This window comes from Tamandua tetradactyla, chromosome 24 (genome assembly GCF_023851605.1).
Source record: "Tamandua tetradactyla isolate mTamTet1 chromosome 24, mTamTet1.pri, whole genome shotgun sequence".
Classification (NCBI taxonomy): domain Eukaryota; kingdom Metazoa; phylum Chordata; class Mammalia; order Pilosa; family Myrmecophagidae; genus Tamandua; species Tamandua tetradactyla.
In genome coordinates this window covers 27,198,248-27,226,213 of record NC_135350.1, presented here as the reverse complement: position 1 = coordinate 27,226,213, position 27,966 = coordinate 27,198,248, and the positions used below count along the sequence as shown (strand labels likewise).

Genomic DNA, 27,966 nt, shown 5'->3' with positions numbered 1-27,966 from the left:
GGTAAAACTACATAAAGCAAAGAACCGACAAAGAAATTGCCATCAGACCCTGCAAGGATAAGACACGAATGTTACCTTGTTACATTTGGTCTGTGCCCCCAAATATAAGAGGTCTCACATATCCACCTAGAACTTCATGCGAGACACTAGTAGGCCCGGATCCCAAAAGCCCATTAAAAGGTGGGTGTCGGGTGGGCCACGATGGCTCAACAGACAGAGTTCTCGCCTGCCATGCTGGAGACCCAGGTTCGATTCCTGATGCCTGCCCATGCAAGAAAAAAAGCGGTGTGTTGTTCCCTAGTCCATGGTTAGTTACTAAGGGTATTTCCTTACCATCTTTTTTCAGAGTTGGGATTTGAATGATTTACAAATCCAAGTTTACTCCCTTACTTTCAACCCTCCTATTTGCTTTCCTTGAGTCTCTGCCAAAGGTAAAAAGGGAGATTTCATTTATCCCTAGAAAAATGCCTCCTCTCCACTATAATCCTCTCTCCTCTAAGTATGAGAATTTCTCCCACTTCAATCACCACCCAGAACCCATGTTAGAAATTATGAGAGTTGTTTTCTCTAAAATACATGGTACAAATTTACTATTCGTTCATATGGAGGTTGGCTATGTTAGTCTGAAACTGGACATATGTGAGTCTTAAATACCCAATGTAGCCAATAATTTTCAAGATACACAGATATAGAAATATTTTCTAACTTATTAAATTTGTTTTGAATTCTTTAAATACCATGGAGTATCATGGTACTGTTTGTGGTAATGCCTTAATATTTAAAAAAAAAAAAAAAAAAAAGAATCACTCCCAACAACCCAGGAGAATAGAGAGTACTCATCTGATTGTATACTGAGGAAAGTGGCATTCAGAGACATTTGGTGACTTGGTGAAGGTCACACAGCTATCAATTCTCAGAACCAGAGGAGGGTCTCTATTTCAGTAATTTTTCCCTACCAAGTGGAAGCCAGGGTAAAATTCTTCCCAGTAAGTACTAATGAGTTAAAACCCATGAGTTTTAAGTTTCTCCATTTTAAGGTTGTAGGAACAGTTGGAGAGAAATATTTTATTTATTTGTTAGTTTTCCCTTTTTTTTTTTTTTGGTGGGGCATCACCTTAACAATAATAGGATTTTAATTCTAGAAGACATATGAGGAAAAGTTAAAGGACTCTTTAAATGTACAACTTAAATCTGAGGAAAGAAAAAGGTCAGGAGTTTAAATAAATCCACAGATAAATGGCTGAGATTATTAAAGCAGTTAGGAATGTAGGGTGTATTCACTAACTTCAGAGGTGACAGTAGAAGGGACCATAGCTTCAAGAGACTGCACAGACCAATGATTTGATCCACTTTCATGTATCCTAGGTTTCCAAGCTCTGAACTATGCATACTTACTGCAGGGAGAAAAAACTTGAAGAAAAATACAGAAATACTGTAACCAATTTTCCATGTAAACGAATGATGCTGAGAGAAAAGTTGCCAGAAAGGTCAGAAAAAATCTAAGCAACCCCGGTAAGGGGCCAGCATTGGAAGGAAATCAACCCCACCCCTCAGAATGCCTCTAAATGTAGGTGTGTTAGATACCCAAAGTCCTACTGGTTTCGACCTGCTCAGCCAGAAGAAAATAATAATTTGGGGACACATGGTAACCTTAATTAAAGGGAGAAGAGTAGACTCAATTTGCTGGGCATCAGAAAGGAGAGGCGACAGAGGTGGACATGAGATGTTCGTAAAGAGACATTTTGAACACGAGACGTCTAGCAATGAACTGGAGAAGGCGGCCTGGAAAAATATGGGCTTACCCCTCACAGAAGTACTGAAGCTGGGACCATTCATTTGTCAACAGCACTCTTAGAGGCATTCCCAAATTGGAAAGGAAATTGGGTCTTGAGGACCTTTAGGTTCCTTCCAACTTGAAGACTGCTCTATGATTTCACCCATTCCGATGGACCTTGTATTTGTGACTCACATTGAACTCTGAGCAAAGATCAGATTGTTCCCAAACGTTCTCTCCACAATCCGAGGCTGTGCACGAGGAGCTCAGTGGATAAGGACAATTATCAGGGCAACTCGGAAACAGCAAGCAAGGAAACAAACAAACACACCTGTGCTTGAAATACCCAGCTAATCCTTCCCCCAAAAGGCCAAAGAGCATCCTTTCAACTGCCAGCAGATTTCTGGATCATTTGTCCTCTCTGGACAAATTAGTTTGGAGGATATGAATTTGGCTTTTCAGACAAACTCATTTTAATACTTCCCCTCCCCAGCCTGCAGGGGCAGTTTTAATTGAGACGCCTTTAACTGTTTCCATGGTAACAACAATCATTTGGGGGCCTAACTGGACTCAAGATTCCACTCAGTTAATCTTAAAGTCTGGCAAAAGACACAGCTGGAGACAGATACTGCAAAGCACAGAAAAGAGTAGCAAGAACTTTATTTTTAGCATATTCAGAATATACCCAGGTAGTGATCAGCTGAAAATGAATTCAAATCTTGAAGCACAAAGTGAGAAAGTCAATGCGCATAGACCAGCCTTCTCTTACTTGGGATTAGGTATACTTTACCAAGATGGAGGAGGGAAAAAGGACTTATTCTTTCACCTGTGTGACATTTCCAAACAGTCACTGAAGAGCAGCAGCCTGGCTGTTGGGGGATTACACAGAGATTAAGGGCAGCTGGGCATCAGGCGGGACACAATGATTCTGGGTTACAAAAAAAAACAGGGAGTTGGCAGACCAGCCTTCTGCGTCCTTAAGGACGGGGTCTCTCACTGGACTTTTGAATTTTGTAAAACTCAATTCGACAGATGACTAAGAAGCACTAAAAATGCCTGCTGAAAAATAATTATAATTAAAGCTTCATAGTTGACAAGAAGCCAGAAGAAAAAAAAAAATCAAAGATTATAGTTAAGCCTGCCAAGTGATTTAAAATAGGCACTCAGATTTGTGGTGAATCCTCAGGAATGTGCGAGAACATCACCAGTGGACACCTATTCTCTGGGGAAGCTGCAGGCACCACTCCTTTCCTTCTGGAAAGAGGAATTCTTTTTTTTTGATATCGGAAGGGTCCTTTCCCCACCATCCACTCCATGACCCCTCAGAGCTGCCAGATTCTTATGGGGCCCCACTGCCCTCCTGACAGCCGAGAGGTCTGAATTCCTTTCTGGGATTCCAGGATCAGAAAAGGCACCGCTCTCTAGTGGCTGACACTGGTGGAACGTCAAACTCAGGAGCTCTGAGCTGCGTATTTGTCACCAGGTGGAGAAAGTCTGCAGTGAGAAGGAGAAAGTCAGTGCTTAGAAAGAAACAAAGAACAAGGCCGGGGGAGGGAAATGCTGGCAGCACTGTAATGCCCCATTCCAGCTGTTCCTGAGGCCTGCCCTTGAATTCTGTGATTCACTCCAGGGGTCTTATAATGGAGTCCCTTGATGCCATAAGCTTGGGAAGGGAATTTCAAGCCTGACTGCATTTGTATCTGAGAGCACAACAGAGAGCTGTAAATAAACTCTCTGCATATGCCCATGTTAAAAAATGACCCAAGGTCCAGATAAGTCCTGAAATCTACCCAACCTCTCCAGAACATCAGATAGTTCATCTCCCTACCCCATATTAGTGACAGACCCTTCCAATATCAAAAATTTAGAACTGCCATAGCCCAAACAACCCCAATGAGAGGTATGGAAAGATCAAAGGTGATGGTGGAATTATACATAGAAGACAGGACTTAACAAATGAATATGAATGCTGAATCATTAAATTGATATCTCTTTTAGTCTCGAGTATTTTAGAGCAGCTAGAAGTAAAAACCTAAAATTGTGGAACTGTAACCCATGTCAAAGTCTGAAATATGTTCTACAACTACTTGTGGTGCTGTGCTTGGAAATTTATAGCTTTTCTGTATATATGTTATTGTTCACAAAAAAAGAAGGAAAAAAAAGTCAATTGTGATGATAAAGTATTCAAGCCCTCTAGCCTCCTATATTCTGGAGCAGCTAGAAGGAAAAATATGAGAGGATCATATGGGAGCCCATGACAAACTCTGGGATCTATCCTGTAACCACGTCATGAAGAGCACTTTGAAAGCTATTGCTTTTTTATTTCTTTGCCTTGTATTTATGTTATACTATACAATAAAAAAAAGTTAAAAAAAAAAATGACCCAAGGGAGGTTCAGTGGTAGAATTCTTGACTGCCATGTGGGAGACCTGGGTTCGATTCCTGGCCCATGCACTTCCCAAAACAAACAAGCAAGCAAACAAACAAAAATTCAACAAATGGTGCTGCAATAATGGGAAGCTCACATGGAACAAAGAATGAAATGTGAACCCACCATACAGCATACAAAAAAAAAAAAAAAAAAAAAGACTCAAAATAAAGCTCCAGTTTCACATATAAACCCGAATGCCCAGCTCTGGATTTAAATGCCAATTTTCAAAAGCCCAAACATACAGAATAAAATAAATACAAAAACAAAAACAAGACTCAAAATAAAGCTCCAGTTTCACATATAAACCCGAATGCCCGGCTCTGGATTTAAATGCCAATTTTCAAAAACCCAAACATACAGAATAAAATAAATCCAAAATGTCACTTGGGTAATCTATTCTATATCCAGAAATGCTGCTTATGCTAAAGAGGTGCACACACAGGGCCTGACATGCGTATCCCAGAAGTAAGTTCTCATACTTCTCCACCTGAATCCTACAGGCAAAGCTCTAGGGTTAAAGGCGTCAGGGGTACTGGACTTTATGGATAACATTAGAAAATATCATCCTATGGAGTGGAATCTAATTAGAATAAGGATAAACGGATGCCAAGTGCATCTCCTCAAAACAGAAGCAAAATAATCAGCTACATGTACTTACTTCCTCTAACCACTCAGTTTTGATTGATCTGAGGTGGGATTCTGAACAATAGCAGGACAGGCAAAAAGAGAAACAGGATAAGAGACAGCCAGAGCCCAAGACTGCAAGTTACAAGAAAAACAGTTTCAAAAGTATAAATTCAAGAATATGGGAGGAATTTGTGTATGTATATTTTCTTTTTAAAAAAATAACTTATGGTGGCAAAATATATATAACATGAAATTTGTCATTCAATTGTTTTTAACTGAAAAATTCCATGGCATTAATTACATTTACAATATGTAACCATCACCACTACCTAGTTTCAACACTTTTTCATCCTACCGAAAAGAAACCCTGTATCCATTAATAACTCCACATTTCCCACAACTCCTCAATGTACTTTCTGCCTGTATGAATCTGCATATTCTAGATAGTCCATTTAAGTAGACTCATCCAATATTTGGCCTTTTGGGTCTGGCTTATTTCACTCAGTATAGTTTTTTCAAAGTTCATCCATGTTATGGCATGTCTCAGAACTTCATTTCTTTCCACAGCTTAATAAATCCCACTGCATGTATATACCACATTTTGTTTATCCCTGCATCTGCTAATGGACATTTGGGTTGTTTCCACTTTTGGCTATTGTGAATAACACTGCTATGAATATTCAGGGGCAAGTGTGCGTTTGAATCTCTGTTTTCATTTCTTTGGGGTATATCCTAGAATCAAAATTGCAGGGTCATATGGAATTTTATGTTTAATTTTCTGAGGAATTGCCAAATTGTTTTCCACAGTGGTTGTACCATTTTACATACCTACCAGCAACGCACAAGGGTTCCAATTTCTCCACATCCTTACCAATACACATATATTTTTATAACAGCAATCATAATGAGTATGAAGTGGTATCTTGTTGTAGTTTTGATTTGCATTTCCCTAATGACTATGACATTGAGTGTCTCTTCATGTGCTTTTATTAGACAACTGTTCATTGTCTTTGGAGAAATGTCTATTTAAGGCCTTTGCCCATTTTATTTATTTAGTATGATGTATGGTGGGGTCACATTTCAATCTTTTTCCATACGAGTATTCCCTTATTGCGCCACCATTTGCTGAACTTTTGTTTGTTTGCTTTTTCCTTTGTTTGTTTGTTTAGGAAGTGTTATGAGCCAGGAATTGAACCCACATCTCCTGCGTGGCAGACGACAATTCTACCACTGAACTACCCTTGCCCACCTCCCGCCCGCTTTGCCCATTTTTAAACTGAATTATAGGAGCTCTTTCCATAATCTGGATATTAAACTGTTATTAGAGGCATGATTTATAAATATTTTCTCCCATTCTGTAGGTTGTGTTTTTAGTCTTTACTAATACATTATTCAGATTATATCAATAAGGACATCATATAAATGAAGATGATAATCATAAGAATTCATATTCAAAATAAACACCCCTTCTTCCCCTCTTCCTAACTGAAGTCAATAGCTATTGCTGCCACAGCAGCGTAGGCGAAAACAAATGGGACATACCACAAAATGCCATACAGACAAAATGAATAATGCTCAATTTAAAAGTTGAAAGAAACCAGTATATTCAGCAAACTGGCCATTCTGCAAATTGGCTTTTGGACAATTGTCTCTTGGCATATCAATTTGTAGCCTTTAAGAGATGATTCTCCAATGTAAATAGGAGATTTCCATTATCTGCTAGGAAGACACTATCTCTAAGAACTTAGCAAGGAGATTAATATGTGCCTAAAAAGAAATAAGATATGCTAATGGAACATGTCTGAGGCAACATCATTATAAAAGAAGTAGGAAAGCCAATGAAAAAGAATTACCAATGTGCACCCATCACAGTACAAGGAAGACTGCTGGTATTCCAGCCAGTTAGGGAAGCCTGCTCTAGAGTGGGGCAGAGGGAGCAACTCAGGGTCAATCTCCTCCTGAACTACACATCCTTTACTGTATTCAAATCCATGTGGTTCACCCTGAAACACAGAAAGTGGGGTATGGTGGATAATGACTAGATGTGGGGGACAGACACACAGACAGGACTCTACAATACAGACGATCTTGTCTTGAATTCGAGTTCCATTACTTACTACCTAATCTGCCTTAAACCTCAATCTCCACATCTGTGAAATGGTACACTATGTCAAAAGGTTATTATGAAGCTAGGGAAACAATTCAAATAAACCCAAGCACTTACTAAGTGCTTGACACACAAATAAGCACTCAATAAAAGTTTATCACCATCATTGTTTTGGTTTGCTAAAGTTGCCAGAATGCAATATACCAGAAATAGAACAATTTTTATAAAGGGAAGTTATTAAGTTACAGGTTTCCGTGGTAGTTAGATTCAGTTGTCAACTTGGCCAGGTGAAGGCACCTAGTTCTGTTGCTGTGGACATGAGCCAATGGTATGTGAACTTCATTTGTTGCTGATTACATCTGCAGTTGGCTAGGAGGCTGCCTGCTGCAATGAATGATGTTTGACTTGTCTGGTGCTTAAATGAGAGAACTTTACATAGCACAGCCCAAGCAGCTCAGCATACCTCATCTCAACACTCGCAGCTCAGCCCAGGCCTTTGGAGATGCAGAAAGAAATCACCCTGGGGAAAGCTGTTGGAATCCAGAGGCCTGGAGAGAAGGCCAGCAGCGACCATCCTGTGCCTTCCCACATAAGAAAGAACCTCAGTGGAAAGTTAGCTGCCTTTCCTCTGAAGAACTAACAAAATAAATCCCCTTTTATTAAAAGCCAATCTGTCTCTGGTGTGTTGCATTCCAGCAGCTAGCAAACCAGAACAAGTTCTAAGGCCATGAAAATGTCCAAATTAAGGCACCTATAAGAGTTCACCTTCACTCAAGAAAGGCTGATGCCATCCAGAAAACCTCTGTCAGCTGGAAAGGCACGTGACAGGCATCTGCTGCTTCCTTGCTCCTGGGCTTCACTGCTTTCAGTCTCTGTTTCCTGTGGAGCGTCCTCACTTGGCTTCTCTGGCCTGGGTTTCATCTTTTGGTTTTCCTTGGCACTCTCCAGTTCTGGCTTGCTTAGGATCTCATGGGAAGACACATGGCAATGTCTGCTGGTCTTTGCCCATGTCTAGGCATCTGCTCTCTCTGTGGGCACTCCAAGCATCCCCAAACATCCATGTCTCTGTCAGCTCAGAAGCAACTGTTCTACAAGTGTCTGCCTCTGAGGTGTCTCTAAAATGTTTCCCCTTTAAAGGACTCTAGTAAACTAATCAGATCCATTTTGAATGGGTAGGCACATCTCCATCTAATGAAAAGGCCACGCCCACAACTGAGTGTGTCACATCTCCACAGAAACAATCCAATCAAAGTTTCCCATCCTAAGCAATAGGTCTGGCCCCACAAGACCGGATCAGGATTAAAACAGCTTTTCTCGGGTACATAACAGTTTCAAACTGGCACAATCATTATCATCATTACTAATTAAACAAGGTGCAGACATGGGATGTATGCAAGCACACAGGAAGAGTCTCTAATACATCTGTACTGGAGAAGAATCTGTTTTACTCTGGGCACTTGCCTGGCCTGAGGCCCTTCTAAGGAAATCCTCGGTCACATATGATAATCATGCCCAGTGGACTTGGCAGTAACTAACTGAACTAATCAGACTGTCTTTCTTGAGGAACTAGAATCATCTGAGAGACACACAGAGAAAAGGTAGAAGGAGGAAATCTCAAGTAAGCAAAAGCCAAGAATAGGCAGAAGCCATGACTAGGTAGAAGTAAGAGTACACGGAAGTGGTGCAGCACCGAACAGAGGAGAGGGGAGACAGAGGCGGTCAGCGCACCAGAGCGATGGGCAGCTCAGCCACCGCGACGGTGTAGTGAGGACGCCTCCACTGCGGGGGAGCTGCTGGCCACGCAGAACGCCAAAGAGGGACTCTTTCTGAATTACCTGGCACTTGTCCTGCTGCTGAACCATATTCCATGCCCCGTGAGACCTGGCTGGTCAATGGTTTGATGAACACAGTATGTCTCAATATGTGAAAAATCAAACAATCTTCCCTCCAACCTCCACCTCTTCATTAGCTTCCCTCAGACCCTGCTCTTCATAAGCACTTTATTCAGCTACAGCTGGAATTTAAGCAGTTACACACGCGCGTGCGCACACACACACATACATACACAAGCACACACGGTTCTGCAACAAGGGAATATGTTCTGAATAACAATTTCTTCTTGGAAAAGTTTTCTATATGAGTGCAGAAATGAAAAGGCAAAGCTCCAGCGGGTTTCAAACCAATAAACTTCAGGAGTGTCTGTGTTTTTTGTCACCACAAGCACAGAGTGTCCTCTGTGTGCCACCTGGCAAGCTTCAGTTTCTTCTCTCTCAACCCACATAGAAAAGAAATGCAAAAATAGCATTGACAGGCCCCCAAGGTCCGGGACTCTTCTGCTCTTGCATATACAAGCACATTTCTTCCAAACTCTGGATGAGAAACAGGCAGGCAAATGAAACGTGCCTACAAAGCCAGGCCAGATGTACGCCTTTGCGGTTTACAGTATTGGGTCCAGATTCACCCACCCCTCCTAACCTAGACCCTACTGGGGTGGAATCGGCAGCAAATCGGCAGCAGTGTTCCCAGAGTTAAGAAGGAGAGAAGCATTTCTCTTTTGAGACAGCCACAGAAGGGGTGACAAGATAGGACATCTTAAAGAAAATGCAGCCCAGAGAAGGGTGTCTGGGAAGTGGGAACCGTGGTTTCAAACAATGGCCACAAGAAAACCAAGTTGGGACTTAACAGGCCCAAAGGGAAATCTGCCCCTATAAAAACTCAGCAATGATCCTCAAAGAAAGTTACAGGGCAAAACCACTCTACAAAAGCCAAAACATCTGTCTATGTAAGGAATTACTGCAGAGGCCACAGAAAGGATGAGGGATGAGAAGAAAAGGGAGCTTGCTTGGAAAACAAGCAAGTGGAACAGTCCAGGAGACTTAGGGGAGAGAAGGGGCACACAACTCATGACCAGGTGAAAAGAAGTTCTTTTAAAGAAGACTAGTTTTTAAAGTTCTTTTAAAGATGACTAGCACATTTAAAGAAGCCCAGTTGCATTTCAGGCACATGGTTTCCCTTTTCTTGTCAAATGGTCGGTCATTAGATCAAATAACCTTTTCTTGCAGATTAAAAATGGCCATGATTCTGCCTTTAGGGAAAGAAGGAGGAGGTGGAGGCTGTCATCTTTTAGGTCCTGGTAAAATCCTGCAATCAAGAAGCTGTTGGGAGGCCAGCTGTACCAAGTTCTGTCAGCTGGCACCACTCACAGGCAGGGAAACCACCATCATGGCACCCCCCAGCATGCATGACAGCCTCTAAAAACATGGGGACACATGCAAGAGTGTCACGTTTCAGACACGTCCCTGGCCACCCTCCAGCCATCTTCATTTGCACAATCAGAAGAAGACAGGAGACACGGCCACAACCAGCTAATTCTGGTTTTCTGCCTGGGTGACGCTTGTGCTACCAGACACGTTCATGTAGGCAGGTGCAAGGAGAGAGTGGCCGAACCTGACCCAACAAGGGGTCCATATGTGAGTGTGACAGGTGGTGAGAGGAGACTAAAAGGCTGGCAGGGTGGGGCTGGGTTCCTACCTGAAGGCATTCTGAGCAGAGAAAAGAGCCAGGTCTGACTGACAATGAGAAAGCTAACTGGGGCAGCAGGAAGGTGAGACGGAAGCAGCCAGGAGGCTCCAGGGTGATCCAGGTGAGATGTGCAGGAAGCCTGAGCAAAGGGGCCTAAAGGCTGAACACTTCCTCTCCGCAGGCACCAGGCTACCTGGATTACTGCAGCCTCACAATGAACACGCCAGGTAGGCACAATTACCTACGTTTACAGAGAAGGCAACAGACACAGAGAAACTGAGTAACTCGCCCAGCTAGAAACTGACAGAGCAGGGAATTTGAGCCCAGGCAGCCTGACCCCAGAGCCGTGTTTAAACCATTAGTCCCTCCTACCTGAAGAGAGCGAGTAGCAACAGGCAAAAGGAATCTTACTGTCAACTTAACATCCTATGTCTGTTTCTAAAATTTTAAGAAAAATATGCAACATGGTGTTAGAATTCTTGCCTCCAATTTTTTAAAAAATGCAGTTTTATTGAGATATATTCACATACCATAAAACCCTCCTACATATATAATCATTGCCTCACAGTATCTTGCCTCTAATTTGAATGATCAGTATCTGCAAGCCAAAGTGAGTAGGAGACGAGATGCACCCCCCCACACACGCACACACACAAGCAAAGAAGAAACTTTTATCTCTTGCATTCTTGGTGAAATCACGCTTTAAGTGGTTAGAGGAGAGAAGTGAAGAGACTGAAATTCCTCTGGAGAAAGTGGCCGCTGTTCCATGCGACACCGGTAGCCTCGGGGAAGCCAGCTTCCTCCCCTTCCTAGACCTAGTAAAGGGCTTCCTGGGGACCACAGGGGGGCTCCGAGGTGGTTCGTGGAGCTGGAAGGGGCCGGTGGGCCGAAGTCGCACTCCTATCCAGGAAACCACAGGCGAGAGAAGGGCGGGCGGGACAGGGCTGCTCTGGTAGAATGGCCTCATCCCCAGGGGAGAGTGTCCAGGAGGAAAGATGAGGACGGCAGAGCCAAGCGGCGTGGGGTCGTCCTGGACCCTGCGCAGGAGGTCGGCCTGCAGCTGAGAGGAGACCTCAGCAGGCAGAGCTCAGAGGTGGCCGGGCTGAGGAAGATAAGATGGCCAGGTCCGAGCGGGGGTCCTAGGGGGTCACCTGGAACAGGTCCCCACCAAGCCCAGGGAAGGATACAGGGACGCCGCAGGGAAGCTCCCGAAGTGGGCATCATCGTCCACTTTATCATCTGCAAGGTCCAGAGAACAAAGCCCCAGTCCCCCTTCTGTTCCTGGCCTCAGGGAAAGGGGGAGAGTTCACTCCCCTCCCCTCTGCAGGGCCCCGAGGCAAATCAACACAGGCAAGGGAGCAGATTTAAATAGGAACTTAAGTTTGGAGTTTATTTATTTATTTAATTGACAAAACAAAATACAAACACAAACATTCTTAACATGCGAACGAACATCCTATATATGGTATACAATCAATGGCCCACGATATCATCACTTGGCTGTATATTCATCACCATGACCATTTCTTAGAATATTTGCATCACTCCAGAAAAAGAAATAAAAAGAAAGGTTTGGAGTTTTGATTACTATACAGAGCTGGCATTCTAATGACTAAACTGGCCCTGGATTTGTGCTGCAAAGTGAGAGTAGGACTGTAATACCTGAGTGAACAATCAAATCACTGAATTTTTGTCTCACATAAATTTTTAACTCTGGGAAATCTCTCTGCATAAAGTTTAAAGGATTACACGAGAAGAGAAAAATTAAGTTTTTCCAACCTATTTCATAGGTTTGTTGAACCTATTGGTTGTAACATATCAGATCATAAGGTAAATTTCAGGCACTCAGCAAGAGCTGTTCCATCTCTAGCTTTTTATACATAATGGAGAACTGTATGGGTTAATCGGATAATTAAGAGAGATACACAGTGGCAGAGAGAGTTCAATAGAGTGGAGAGGTTACTCTGGAGGTTGCTCTTACCCAACCTTCAGTTATACCTTGCTACCTATCATAACCTGCCAACACCCAACCAGGACCATTCTAGCCAATTCTAAAGAACACCTAGGGCAATATATAAGATTCCACAAGGGTTCCATGCACTAGAGTAATTTTCCAGAAGCCTACAACTTCCAGATGGGCCCCTGGTCCAGATAAGTCCTGAAACCTAGAGGCCCCAGCCTCTCCAGAACATCAGATAGTTCCATCTCCCTACCCCATATTAGTGACAGACCCTTCTAATATGAAAAATTTAGAATGGCCATAGCCCAAACATCCCTAAAGAGAGGAATGGAAAGATCAAAGATGATGGTGGAGTTATACAGAGAAGACAAGATTTAACAAATGAATATATATGAATGCTGAACCATTAAATTGATATCTCTTTTAGTCTCCAGTATTTTAGAGCAGCTAGAAGTAAAAACCTAAAATTGTGAAATTGTAACCCATGTCAAAGTCTGAAATATGTTCTACAACTAATTGTGGTGCTGTGCTTTGAAATTTATAGCTTTTTTTTGCATATATGTTATTTTTTACAAAAAAAGAAGGAAAAAAATCGATTGTGATGACAAAAAAATATTTAAGCCCTCTAGCCTCCAATATTCTAGAACAGCTAGAAGGAAAAATATGAGAAGATCATATGGTAGCCCATAACAAACTCTGGGATCTGTCCTGTAACCATGTGTTGAAGAGTGCTTTGAAGATAATGCTTTTTTATTTATTTGCTTTGCATACATGTTGTACTATGCAATAAAAAAAGTTTAAAAAAAAGAGAGAGAGATACAGACAAACTTACTACGTTTCAGTCTATAAAATGAATTCATCAAAGAAGTATTTTCAGCATCTCAGAAATGTCTCCGTAGAGTAGTTAGTTTCAAACCCAAAGAATCTATTTTTCTGTCCACATTCTTTGGGTATCCATTTGCTCCATTAGCCTCCCCCCAGCTATGGAAACTCAATTTCTACCGCTTGGAACTGCCCAAATCAACTTCTGTCTCTAAATTTCCTTCCTGGGAGGGAAAATAGGGAAAGTTTTCCCAAGGTAAATCTACTGTTTGATTTTGACAGGAAGTAACTGGAGGGGACTGAAATGAGACTCAGGGCTATATACAGCAGTCATGGAAAAAGCCTCCAGAACAAGCATCATCATCTGCAGGAAAACCAAGCAAAAGTAGTAACACATGGGCTAGAGCTCTTCTAATTTCCCAGTCTCCTAATGGGAACAGTGTTATCCAACGCAGCCCGTACAAATCCCAGCCAAGTGAGCACAAGGGAGGACCACAGGACTGGGGATGGGAATGGGAGGGAGAGGACTCCCAGTGTAAACTCTTTGGGCCTCAGTTCCCCCCCTCTGAAAGAAAATGTCATCCTTCTCCTAAAGTTTAACCTGAGGAGAAACAGGAATCAGGGAAATGAAGAGGAAATCCATTTATGAGGCAGATTTTCCTGTGTGGCATTTTACAATCTGTTGACCTCGTCTGCATATTCTCATTTATTTATTCTAGAGACATGGGTGTCCATGGCGTAGGAGGCACTGTGCTAGGAATTGAGCATGAAAAGGCAAAGAAGACTGATTAGTATGGGTCTTGGACTGGACTTGTTCGGATTTATTCTATTTGGAGCCCCCAGGCCTCTTTGATGTGCATATTCATGTCTTTATAAGGGTTGGGAAGTTTTCTCCAATCATAACTTCAACTAACCTTCCCAACTCTTTACTCTTCTCTTCTTCTGGGATACTGATAATTTTTAAATTTTTGTGCCTTTTGTTGTCCTTCATTTCCCTAAGATCCAGGTGCATTTTTTCCCATCTTTCTTGTGATTTGTTCTTTTATGCATTTTAGTTCTACTGTTGTATCTTCTAGCTCACTTATTCTTCCTTGTGCTTCTTCAAATCTGCTATCATGTGTCTCCAGTATATTTTTTATTTGGTCTACTGTATCTTTCATCTCCATGAGATCTGCCGTTTCTCTATTTAATGTCCTGAATTCTTCTTATGCTCTTCTAGTGTCTTCCGGATATTCTTTATTTCTTTATAAATATCCTTGAGTAGTTGTTCCATGTTCTTTGTCCCCTCTGAAATTCTGATTTGGTCATTTGGCTGGGCCATTTCTGCTTGGATCTTCATGAGCTTTGTGATTTTCTGTTGTGTTCTGGGCATTTGATTATCTTGATATGGTTATTACGCAAGTTGGTTTCCTTTCCTTTTCTAAGTTTCCTATTTCCTTAGTTTTTGCTGAATGTTTCCTTTCACACTTTATTTATCAGTTATTCTCTGCCAAATTAAGGTCTGGATCTCATGTAGGGGATACAATTCAACTTAAGGGTCTATTAAAAGGTAGGCCAGGGTGCATGGATACTCCAATGGCAGAATGGCTGACTACCAGGCAGGAGACCGAAGCTGAACTTCTAGCACCCCAGAACCTGTAGTCCTGGATATTTTCTCCCCATCTTCTACCTTGTTTCACAGAGCAGGAATGAATTCATTCCACTCTGGTCTACCATCTTCTGAAAGTCCCAACACTAAATTTTAATAGATTAAACTCCCCAGTCAAAAGACGCAGACCAGTAGAATAGATTAAAAACACACACACATACTACAACTCTATGTTGTTTACAAGAGTCTCACCATAGACCCAAAGATACTAACAGGTTGAAAGTGAAAGGATGAAAAAAGATAATCTATGCAAACAGTAATCAAGAGAGTTGTTGAGTGGGAACTTTTTCCATGGAGATGTGACCTATCCAATTGTGGGTAGTGGCTTTTGGATTAGCTGTTTTCCTATGGAGATGTGTCTCTCCACCCATTCGAGGTGGGGTTGCTTATTGGAGCCCTTTCCAATAATTTTGGAAAAGCCTTGAGAGCCACAAGAGTCACCAGAGTTGAGAGAATCGCCAGAATTGACAGAGCCCATGCAACCAAGCCCCCAGGGGAGCTTCATGAAACAAGAAGCCTGGAGAGAAAGCTAGCAGATGTTGCCACATTTGCCATGTGCCTTTCCAGTTGAAAGAGAAACCCTGAATGTCATCGGCCTTCTTGAACCAAGGTATCTTTCCCTGGATGCCTTAGATTGGACATTCCTATAGCCATGCTTTAATTTGGACATTTTCATGGCCTTAGAACATGTCAATTTGCAACTTAATAAATTCCCTTTTTTAAAAGCCATTCCATTTCTGGTATATCGCATTCTGACAGCTTGCAAACTAGAACAGATGGCTAAACTAATACTGGACAAAACAGACTTTAATTCAAAAGCTTTGCAAGAGAAAAAACAGATGCATGTATTGATAAAAGGATCAGTCCATAAAAAAGAAATAACAATCATAAATATTTATGCACCTTACCACATTGCCCTAAAATACATAAGGCAAACACCAGAAAACCGGAAGGGAGAAGTAGACACCTCTACCATAAGAGTTGGAGATTTCAATACACTGCTTTCATCAAAAGATAGAACATCCAGACAAATAATCAATAAGGAAACAGAGAACTGAATAATATAATGAATGAATCAGACTGAACAGACTTTTACAAGAACACTGCACCCCAGAATAGCAGGAAACACATTCTTCTCAAGTACACATGGATCAAACTCCAGGACAAGCCACATTAAGTTTCAATAGCTTAAAAAAGATTGAAATTGTATAAAGCATCTTCTCTGACAACAATGGAATGAAGCTGGGAATCAACAACATGCAGAGAACTAGAAAATCCACAAATACATAGAGGCGAAATAACATACTCTTAAACAACCAATGAGTCAAAGATAAAATCACAAGGGAAATCAGTCAATATCTTGAGACAAATGAAAAGAAGAACACAACATATCAAAACTTATGGAATGCAAAAAAAAAAAATTTATGGAATGCAGAGAAGGCAGTGCTCATAGGGAAATTTATAGCCCTAAATGCTTATATTTAAAAAAAAAAAAGAAAGAGAGAGGGCAATGGTGGCTCAGTGGCAGAGTTCTCACCTGCCATGCCGGAGACCAGGGTTTGATTTCCAGTGCCTGCCCATGTAAATAAAAAAAAAAAAAGAGCTCAAATCAAAGACCTAATCAGATACTTTGAGGAACTAGAAAAAGAATAGCACACCAAACCCAAAGCAAGCAGAAGGAAAGAAATAACAAAGATTAGAGCAGAAATAAACAAAATAGAGAAAAAAAATGGAGAGAATTAACAAAACTAAAAGGTTGGTTCTTTGAAAAGATAATAAAATTGACGAATCTTTAGGTGGACTGACAAAAAATGAGGATACAAATAATCTTAATTTATTTAAGATTAATTAACCTCACAAAATGAAAGGATCATAAAAGGTATTATGAACAACTATATGCCAACAAAGTAGACAAGCAAGATGAAATGGACAAGTTTCTAGAAACACACAAACAACCTACACTGACCTTCAAAGAAATAGAAGAGCTCAACAATCACAAGTGAAGAGATTGAATCAGTCATCAAAAATCTCCTAAGATTCCAGCTAATCCTAAGGAACACCTAAGGCAATATATGAGAATCCACAAGGGTTCCATGCACTAGAGTAACTTTCCAGAAACCTACAACTTCCAGATAGGTCCCTGGTCCAGATACGTCCTGAAACCTAGCCCAGCCTCTCTAGAACATTAGATAGTTCCAACTCCCTACCCTATATTAGTGACACGCCCTTCTAATATCAAAAATTTAGAATTCCATAGCCCAAACAACCCCAATAAGAGGTATGGAGAGATCAAAGGTGATGGTGGAATTATATACAGAAGACAGGACTTAACAAATGAATATGAATGCTGAATCATTAAATTGATATCTCTTTCAGTCTCGAGTATTTTAGAGCAGCTAGAAGTAAAACCTAAAGTTGTGAAATTGTAACCCATGTCAAAGTCTGAAATATGTTCTACAACTAATTGTGGTGCTGTGCTCTGAAATTTATAGCTTTTTTGTATATATGTTACTGTTCACAAAAAAAGAAGGGAAAAAAGTCAATTGTGATGACAAAACAAAATTTAAGCCCTCTAGCCTCCTATACTCTGGAGCAACCAGAAGGAAAAGTATGAGAGGATCGTATGATATAGCCAATGATAAACTCTGGGATCTGTCCTGTAACCACTTGTTAAGGAGTACTTTGAAAACTATTGCTTTTTATTTCTTTGCTTTGTATATATGTTATACTATACAATAAAAAAGTTTAAAAAAACTACCATATGACCTGGCAATTCCTCTTTTAGGACTTGAACTGATATCTGCACATCATTGTTCATAGCAGCTTTATTCATAATTGCCAAAAGATGTAAGCAACCCAAGTGGTTAAGCAAAATATGTTTTATACACACACACACACACACACACACACACACATAATGGAATATTATTCAGCCACGAAAAGGCTCTTGAACATGGATGAATCTTGAAGGCATCATACTGAGTGAAATTAGCCATACACAAAAGGACAGATATTATTTAATCTCACTGATATGAATCAATTAGAATAAGCAAACACATAATCAGGAACTAGAAAGCAGGTTATCAGGGGCTGGATAGGGCTAGGAAAAGTGAGTTAAAGCTTAATTGGTAGAAAATTCGTTTTGGGGGTGATAGAAAAAGACGTGGCAATGGATGATACTGATGGTTACACAACACTGTGAATATGATTAATACCACTGAATTATATATATGAATGCAGTTAAAGGGGTAAATTTTAGGTTGTATATATGTTACTAAAAAAAAAAAATTTTTTTTGAAAGGCTTGATACAATAAAAGAATATAAAATACCTCTCCAAAATTTCATATCGATAGGTAGAGCGATCATATATTAAATCGATATTTTATAAACAGTGGGTGCAATATATTATTAAAAATAAAAAATATGGGGCTGTTAATAAAAAATTCAGAATGAAAAGGGGATATGGGATTAGAGGGGACAACAAAGAGTTCAAACGTCTTAAAAGGTAAAGGTTATATTCTCTACTTATCCGAAGTTACTGGGTAAACAGGTATTTACTGTATCATTATTCTTTATACTTTGCATATATTTTAAATATGCTTTTGTATCAACTTAATATTCAATAATTTTTTTTTAAAAATCAGTGAGTAGAAACTACTGGGATATGATACCAATTTGGTGGAAGGAAGGTCTTTTCAAAGATATCCAAAAAGACAGAAATGGTGAACACTTTGCTATGGGAGTTAACACATATGTCACGCTCCAAATTAGCATTTATTATTATATATTATTTTATGTACATGGGCACACCCTCCCTGGAATGTAAATTTCCTGAGGACAGAAACTAGGTCTCTTCATCTTCATACACTTGGCAGCTCAAGCAAGCACTGTCTCATGTTGGCTGCTCAATAAATGCTATTTGAATGAATGTGTTGATTATGGCTGGATGTGGCCAATGTTGATCCACACTACACAGAGATGATTTATATATTCTATAACTGTTAAAGTGCCTTCCAAAAGAGCACATCCTATGAGTTCTGAAAAATTACAAATACATGTTTCCCCCAGAGACACAGTCATCTGTGGAGCCATCAAAATCGATGTAGAACTTAGATAAAATGAATTGTTTAATTATTAGGTAGAATATCAAATGTAATCATCATCTGAAGGTGTAAAACTCAGCCCAGTACCAATAAGTATGAGGGGTAATACTTTTTGCCTCCAATGCTTCTGCTCTCCACCTAAAAATGTTTAAAGCCACACCAAAAAGGAAACCTGTTTCTTCCAGCTGTGACCTAGTTCGGGGATTTACCCTCGAGGCCTCCTATAAAGTAAATGTCACCACCATCCCCATCTGTGGGATTTACTGATTCACAGGCTGCTGCTATGGGCTCAGCAGGTGCAAGCTGCCCACCATCCTCCAATGGCTATGGCTCGTCCCAGAGAGCCTTCCCAGCAGAGGCTTTGTCCAGCTTAGATGTTAATGCAAAGGGTTTTGACAGAGCAGCCTTTGCAGTTACCAAGACAATCAATGCACATCATATCGTCTTTAGGAAACCCCCAAGACAAAATCATTTATCTGCTCCACGGAGCAGAGCCTGAGCTCTCCTAAACTTTGAGGCAACTCTCAAAGCAACCACTCTGCTCTTGCTGCCATGTAGGGGTGGGCATGTTACGGCCACATATCAATGGAAGGGATCATGCATTTGGTGAGCCTTTCCCCTTATACCAGGACTGTGCTGGGGACATATGCCCTGAGTCAGCAATCTCATTTAATCCTCACAACAGTCCTTGAGGTGGATGTTAGGGTCCCCATTTTACAAAAGAGCAAAGGACATCTCAGAGAATTTAACTTAGTTGTCCAAGGTCACACAGATGGTAAGTGGAGAAGCCAGCATCAAACCCAGGTCTGTTTATTCACAAAATGGCGCTCTTTATCCAAGCAGCAGCCAGAGTAACCTTAAAAGCCAGATCAAGCCAGTCCCCTTATTAAAATGCTCTGGTGGTTTCCTCTCACAGCTAGAGTACATGGAAACCTTTACAGTAGTTTCCCTTGCCTGGCCTTGCCTGCTTCTCTCATCACACCCCTACCTCTTCTTGCCCTTTTTCTCTCCCTTCCAGCCCTACAGACCTTCTTGCTGTACCTTGGAATCACATGCCCTTGCCTCAGAGCCACCACATTTGCTATTCCCTCTGCCTGAAATGCTCTTCCTCCCAGGCTCAGTGGATCCCTCTTACTTCTTCCAGGTCCTGCTCAAATGCCACCTCCTCAGGGAGGCTGTTGCCAACTACTCTATCTAAAACAGACCCCTTCTTCAATCACCCTCTAACTAACACTCACCCTACACTTATTTTTTGTTTCCCAGTGTGCACAAGTACCTGGATACATATACTTGGCTGGTTAATTGCTGATCATCAGTCTCTCCCACTAGAATGCTAGCTCCACGAAGGCAAGGACTACGTGTTATTCACTGCTGATGGTCCAGCCCCAGACTAGTGCCTGACATATGGCCAATCTTCACCAAACTGGGTTGGTGGATGAATAGATGCATGACTGAACCCAACCTTTACCCTCTGCCGCCTCCACTTCACCCCAGTTCAAAAGCTCTGCTGCACAGTAGCTGGGTGACCTCAGACACATAACTTCAGCTCTCAAGAGCAGGTTTCCACTTACTAAATGTGGTCCTGACAAAGAAGGGATTGAGATTCCATTTCTCCCTAAAGACCACCTCACCCCCCTGCTCTGATAGCTGAGCCATACTGCCAGTTCTAGAAGTTTGTGATTTCATCAGAGTAGAGATACTTGGAGCAATTGATGAACGGAAAAGATCATTGCAGTTCATAAAAAGAAAAAAAAAAAAAAAAGCACTTAATAAACCAATTGCCTGTTTATAGCTAGAATAGACAATTAGTTCATTTAATGCTTACCAGCATCTGTTCAAAGCAGATAGAAATGGACTCTTATTAAGGAATTTATAAAAAACGGTATAATCTGGCCTCTAACCAAACAAAGAGTTTCTAAAAGTGGAATCTCTGAGATTCTACCTATACAAATCTCCAAGTCTACAAAGGGATTGAGGCAGAAGCTAATCATAATTCAAAAGAAGACCAATATTCAACATAAATGTTCCTGGAGATAAAATTATCTCTGTTTTTGGGGATTTAATGTTTCACTTCACATGTAATCACTGCCCTGTCTCATAACCTTATCCGGTTGCTGGTATGTGGTTCATTTTCTGTAAAACATCTTACCTTCTGTAAAAGCATTTTTTTAAATAAATAGAAGGTAGTTCATTTTCAAAACTCTGAATTTACTTTTGAGTTTTATTTTATACATTTTATGTAAACGTTGCTTTGGCTGTGGAACTTCCTACCGGGATCTGAGGGTTTTTCTTTGCTGGGTTTTCTTAGTTTTTTTCTCCTCTATTAATACATGTAACACTTCAAAGAATCTTGGCTTCAGGCTATGGTCAGGCTCTGAGGGCAAAATACCAGAGAGATAAGAAAATGGTTTCAAGGAAAATTTAAACTAATCTCCTAGTTTATAGCAACTTTTAACCAATCCATAATCCTCCCTCACTCTCTGAAGGTGGAAGAGGACAAAGCTTTATGGTGTAATCAAAGCCAGGATAGATAACATCCTGAAAATTATTTCACTTCCAAAGAATGAAGGAAAAAAAAAGAGTTCATATTCATCTTTGAATTCTTAATACTTAGAGATGTTGTAGAGCAAAAATTAAAAGACACACATGGAAAGTAAAGTAGAAGAGTGGAAATAGCATAGAGTTGTCATGAATATGTTGTTTAGAGCATGAACTGCCCAGAGATGGGATCTCCACTAGAACTTAAAACGTGGTACTCTATATTTCCATATTTTTTCTTTTCCTTTTACTCTACTGCATTTGGATATAAATTTTGAGTATTTTTTATACTTGCAATCAGCAGCAGGCATTCACATTCTTCAGTATTGAGTTTATCTACTACTCAAGAATTATATCCAGCTTCCTTCATATCATATGTTAACAGTGTATCACATAATGCTCACACTAAGAAGTAATTTTATGGCCTAGGTAATCTTCCAAAGTTTTCAAAAATAAAAGTAAGAGAGAAAAAAAAGAAACAAGTGGTTTAGTGATATTTCTGAGCTTTACTGAAATTCTTGTGCCAGACTGAAGAAATGTCTTGTTGAAATATTTATCTCCAGTTAATTGTTAAAATTCCAATGTACACCCTCTGTTTTGCATATATATTGTTATTTCTGTAATTATTTTGATCAGTAATCAATTCAGGCTCTGTTCCTAAACAGTCTTGAGAGTATGACATTATCTTCTAAGAACCCTTTTTGTTTCTTTATATTCTACAGTTATCAAAGATGAAAAGGAGACAATATATAATATAATGGGTAGGCTTCAACAACCAACATGTGTGCATTTTCATTATATTCAACTTACTTTTTCATTCCATGCCCACAGTCCAATTCCAAGAAATGCTATTCCCAAAAACTGAAATAAAGAAAGAAAGCAGTGTAAGTATAAGGGTGAATGCCATGTTTTCACTAATACAAATACAAATAAGAAAGTTTTCAATCAATTTTTGTCACTTTACTGGACTGGAAAATAGCATTATCTAAAATCTGAGTAAACCATCTATAGCAGGAAAAGAAATATCATAAGCTCCTTGCCTAAAATTATCCATCTTTATCAGGAAAAGAAATATCATAAGCTCCTTGGCTAAAATTATTAGAGTAATAAGGGCTGGTGACATTTACATGCTTACAAGTTATTCAGATTTCTGAAGAATAATAATTAAGTAGAACTTGAGTGCAATGAAAGTTGTCAATAATGGCTAAAGCTGCCTTTTAGGGTAAGAGAGGGAGCTGTGAGTACCCCTATGAACCTGAGGCCATCCACTTTTCATTCGGAAATGGATAACCAGAGGCATGAATTCAGAAGAGCCCAGTATCCCAATGTGGTGATTCGCTTTTCACCACCACGCCATTAGAAATAGGCCAGGTCATAGAGGGTACACAAGGTCCCGCTACCTCTCAACAAGCTCATTACCACTTCTTTAAAAGATAACATGACTCTTAGCAATTCCAATGTGACTCAGAGAAAATTCCTAGATTCTTCTGTCTTGCAAAAAATTAAATTGCAATTCAGAGGGCTTCTGAAATCTTTCTTATCTCGACTCAGTCTCATAACCTTATGTATAAGCACACAAATAACACGCAGGATTGAGTTAAAGGAGAACACAAGAAAGCATCCAACAGCAGTGCAGAGGCGGCATCTCATCTACAGCTACGCATCTCACAGTTCTGTCAATTAGCTGCATTGAATATGGGTGGTGGGGGGGGAGCAGGTGGTACCCAGGAGGACTCTCCATTTTAATTAGTTCTCACTGTATTCCATCTGTTCTCAGATACACATTTCTTAATTTCATATTTTAACTTCTCTGAAATTCGGATCTCATTTAAAATCAATGGTATCTCATAATTTAATTGATGGCTTTTTTCCTAGATTGTTCCTAAAGTAAGAGTGTAACTTGTCATTGGGGTATCACAGATTTGATGACACATCGTACAGGGCTGGCCACCCACAAAATGCTCAATGATCAGGATGGAGTGTAATTGGTCATAAGGAAAGATACATCTCGTTCCTTATCTTTATTAACAGTGGAAACTCTGAATTTCCTTTCCAAACAGTGAAATGAAAGGAGAGTGGGCAGGTTGGCAAGCAGTTTCAGTCCCAAGGTGGTAGCCCACACTGTTTACTAACATCTTGATTAAGTTAAATGTCAGGAAAGCTGGCTGCTGAAAGGGGTGTGCACAGAAAACAAGAGTGAGGGTGGTTACTTGTTACAATTTCAGGGAAATCTGAGAAATGTCCACCTGGAGAGGTCCTCACCATTTGCAGCAGGGAGACTGGCAATCTGTAAGAGACGGATAATATATCCAAAAGCTCTGGTAAAATAGTAAGAGTAGAGGGGAAGCAGGGGGCTGAAGAATGAAAAATAAATAACACTGAAAGGAAAATGTGGTCATGTTTCTTAAAGTGCAACTTTCCAAAACTCTGACAATTATCAGACACTGTATTAAGAAAATGTGCAATACATTCTTAGCCTCTATATGGAAAACCTTCAGCATATCCTTGGGTTTGGCAAAAAAAAAAAGGAAAAACTGTTTCTTCCTACCCTTTTCCTTATGAGGGAGCTATATGAGAATTATTTAGAAAGATTTCCTGTTTTCAACACCCCAATAGAAAAACTGTGGTCACACACCCCCCTTACTGTTCTGGTCAGGGTGCAATTCCACTTTAAGTTTCAGATCCAAAACAACAAATAATCCAGTCCCCCAAATGACTTAAAGGTACCTGGGACTCTGTAACCAAAAATAAAATAATTCAGCATGTGACTCTCGTATTAATAGGTCCTAGCAAGCATGGGAGCACAGAGGTGAGGCTGTGACTTCACATATATGACATCAAACTCATCCCAGCAAAATGCCTGACTTCCTAATTCTAAAGCTCTTTGTAGACAAATGTTTGGTGATTTCCCCTGACAGAGTTTTTAATCACAGTGCCACCATGAGCAGGGGATGGGATTTTGTGGCAGGGGACATGGTGCTCAGCAGTCCCTCCCGCTAATGAGGAAGGTGGTCCTGTTAAGGACCTCTGCCTGGCTGCTCTCATTTATTGAAGTCATTACTTGCCAGGCACTGAGCTTCAGCTTTGGGATGCAAAGCTTCTCTCAAACCTCACAACACTTGTGTTTTGAACTATGTACTAGCATTCCCCCATTTTAAGAAAGAGGAAAATGAGACTTTGAAAGTTCAGGTAACCTCCTCAAAGGCACATGGCTTCTAAGTGGAGGGGCAAAGATTTGAACCAAGATGATCTATCAGCAGAGAGAATGTTCTTGTCAGTCCTTGATAAATTCCCATTTTACCCCATGAAACCGAGACTTGAGGCATCCAGGTTGGAATTATATGAGAAATGATAAAAGCATCCTATATGCCTCCCCCAGGGAGCACACTGGGGTGGAAGGAGTTAAAGTTGAAATTCCCTGTGCTGGTGTAGGCTGAAGCAGAAACAGCAGAACAGAGAAATTCAGGGATCGGTCAACCTTCTCCTCTTTGAATAATGTTCTCCTCTCTCTTCTTGGCAATTTGAAAACAACTTTTTCTATCACGAACCATATAAACAGATTGGAAACCGATGGTTTTCCATAAAGAAAAGGGAGGAAAACAAGGGATTTAAAGAAGACGCACAGGAAATTTCTTTTATAAACTTGCTCCAGTTATTTCCCGCTTTAACTGTCACTTTCCAAACAAGGCTTTAAGAGTTTGGAAAAAGACACTGAATTTGAAGCTAAGGAAAACACTCGATACCTAAGCAAGTGAATAGCAGGGCCGGGGGCCTCCACTTGACACATACCTTCTGTGCTACATCACCAACAAATGTCCTCCCAATTACTCTCAGTCCATATGTTTTGTTTTAAAATCACGTTGTTCCAGCTCCAAATAATTAAATAGAGAAGAGCCAAAAACCAAAGATGGGCACGCAGCACTCAAGGCACATGTGGTTTCCACTTCCCCACCTCCCAACAACAAAAAAGAGACCATAAACCACGAAGCTGACCTCATTTTGCAACCCAGAGAGGCCAACTGACAGAGAACAGCCAAGAACACTGAAAATCAACCCTTTATTCCTTTGCAATGGAAACAAAACCAAACCAAAGGCTTTTTCCCACATGGCAATATTTGCAAACACGCAATACAAATGTTTGTCCACCCAATTTTGGATGCCTTAAAATTAAGAACAGCAATTTTGCCAAAATCTGTTGAATTCTAAGTATGAGCTAGGTGCTGCATTTTATATGAATTAGCTAAAGTACCTCTGTCCTGTACAATAATCACTTGCTACTGATCACTCAAAATATAGCTAGTTCAAACTGAAATGTGCTGTAAATGTAAAATATACACTGGATTTCAAAGACTTAATGCAAGAAACAGTACAATATCTCACTCATAATTGTTTTATTCTTGATCCCATGTTGAAACAATATTTTGGACAAACTGAGTTTAAAAATGCACTATTAAAATTAATTTCAGTATAGCCACTGAAAAATTTAAATTGTGTAGGTGGCTCACACTACATTTCTATAGGACAACACAGATTTGAAGTATCCCAAAACAACCCCATGCAGTAGGTATTGTCCTTATCCCCATTTTAAAGATAAGGAAATTGAGACTTAGAAACTAATTCTCCCAAGATCACAGAGAAGTGGCTGAGCTGGGTTGCTCAGCCCAAGCATGTAACTATTATAGTACCTTTCCAAGGTGATGAACCAAACCAGGGACAGACAAGATTAAAAACTCCTGCCCTGAGACTCAACCATTGTTCCTTTCATTTCTAGGGAAATCGAAGGTACATTTTCCTCTCTGGGAGCAAGAAAGGCTATAGGTCAAAATTGTGAAGGTCCTGCACTGTGGGAAGCCTGCCAGGCTTGGTAGAATAAGGGGCAGCACAGGTGATTCCCAGGAGAAGGTGGAGAGGCAACAGTCCTGGGATTGACTAAGGCGACTGCGCATCTCTGTTGGCAGAGACACACCTGTCCCCTTTTCTCTGAGACCCTTCACTGGATGATCTGTGCCTCTGCTACTTTAGTCTTTGCTGACCTTCAAAACCTTGGAAATAATCAAGTGCCCCATCCTAACAGTACTAAAAATGGATACTTCAAGAAGCCATTCATCCACCCATCTATAAATATTTTTTGAGTTTCTACTTTGTGTTCGATACTATTATTCTCTTGGGATAAATGGAGATAAGAAAAGAGATACGTCTCTGTCCCCAGTGAACTGACTGTCCAGTAAGAGAGACAACCATTAATCAGATAATCACAGACTAAAAGAGAAAATCATCCCTGATGGTACCAGAAGGAGAAATGCCCAAGGGCCAAGAGAGCCTAACAAAGGGGAATTTCAACAAAAAAGCCATCAGGGAAGGCTTCCCAGAGCAACAGCTGCATGAACTAGGCCTGAAGGATGAAGAGGAGTTAACAGGCCAAGGAAGGAGAGCAGAGGGAACAGAATATGCCAAGGCTCTGTGTTGAGAGGAACATGGCAAGAAAAAGGGTCTAACAGGTGACTGGTGGTGGGAGCACAGGAAATCAGGCAGGTGAAGGCTTGTGTGCTGGGTCTGCAATTAAGAGATGCATGAACCAGCCAATACAGGGTCTTATAAGCATGGCATATTAGGATTCTCCAGAGAAACTGAACCAACAGGACATATGTATGGTTGTATGTGCAAGATTTTATATATTTTAAGGAATCAGTTCACAAGATGGGGGTAGGGGTGGGGTGCTATGGGTGGCAAGTTGGGAGTCTGTAGGGAAATTCCAGTAGGAGTGATGTTGAAATCCTGAGTCCAAAATCCATAGGGGAGACCAGGAGGCTGGAAGCTCAGAGAGATGATAGAGTCTTGAAGAAGAATTTCTTCCTCCTCTGGAAACCTCAGGTTTTGCTCTTAAGGCCTTTGACGGATGGGATGAGGTCCATCACCTTATCAAGAGAAATCTCCTTGACTTAAAGTCAACTGAATGTAGATGCATCATAGAAGGTTGAGACGAAATACCTTCACAGCAACACTTAGGCCAGTGTTTGACTAAACAACTGGACATGCTAACACAGCCAAGTTTCACACAAAATCAGCCATCACACAGAGTAAGGAATCCAGTAATAACCCTACAAGCAACAGGAAGCATTCAAGGGCTGGCAGTATGGGTGAGGGGTAGGGTGGACAGCAGGCCAGTATCAGATTTGGATTTTGGAAAACACGGTCCTGGACTGCAGAAAAGATTAGGAGTCCAAAGTGGATGCATGGACACCCACAGAAGGCAGCTGCAGTCATCCAGGCAGGACCTGATGATACCCGGGCTGCAGTACAGTGAGAAGTGGATGGAATTGAGAGCTACTTAGAAGTAAATCTGACATTTTCAGTGATGACTGAATATGGCGTTGGGGGGGGGCAAGGATGAAGGAAAGGGAGGTGTTGACGCTAACGCCTGGTTTCTGGCATT

The 27,966-nt window shown here is 40.7% G+C and overlaps 1 protein-coding gene across 6 annotated transcripts in view; it reads right to left on the bottom strand.

Annotated features, from left to right (window-relative positions):
* Nucleotides 1–27,966, bottom strand: part of TSPAN5 (tetraspanin 5) — a 199,436-nt gene that overhangs the window by 13,491 nt on the left and 157,979 nt on the right. For all 6 annotated transcript variants that reach the window (XR_013168319.1, XR_013168320.1, XM_077142762.1 and 3 more), the window contains exon 2: nucleotides 22,344–22,394. Coding sequence is in view for 4 of the 6 variants with exons in the window: in XM_077142762.1 (XP_076998877.1) it covers nucleotides 22,344–22,394 (51 nt within the window). In the remaining 2 variants the exon portion in view is untranslated. The remainder of the gene's footprint in view (nucleotides 1–22,343; nucleotides 22,395–27,966) is intronic.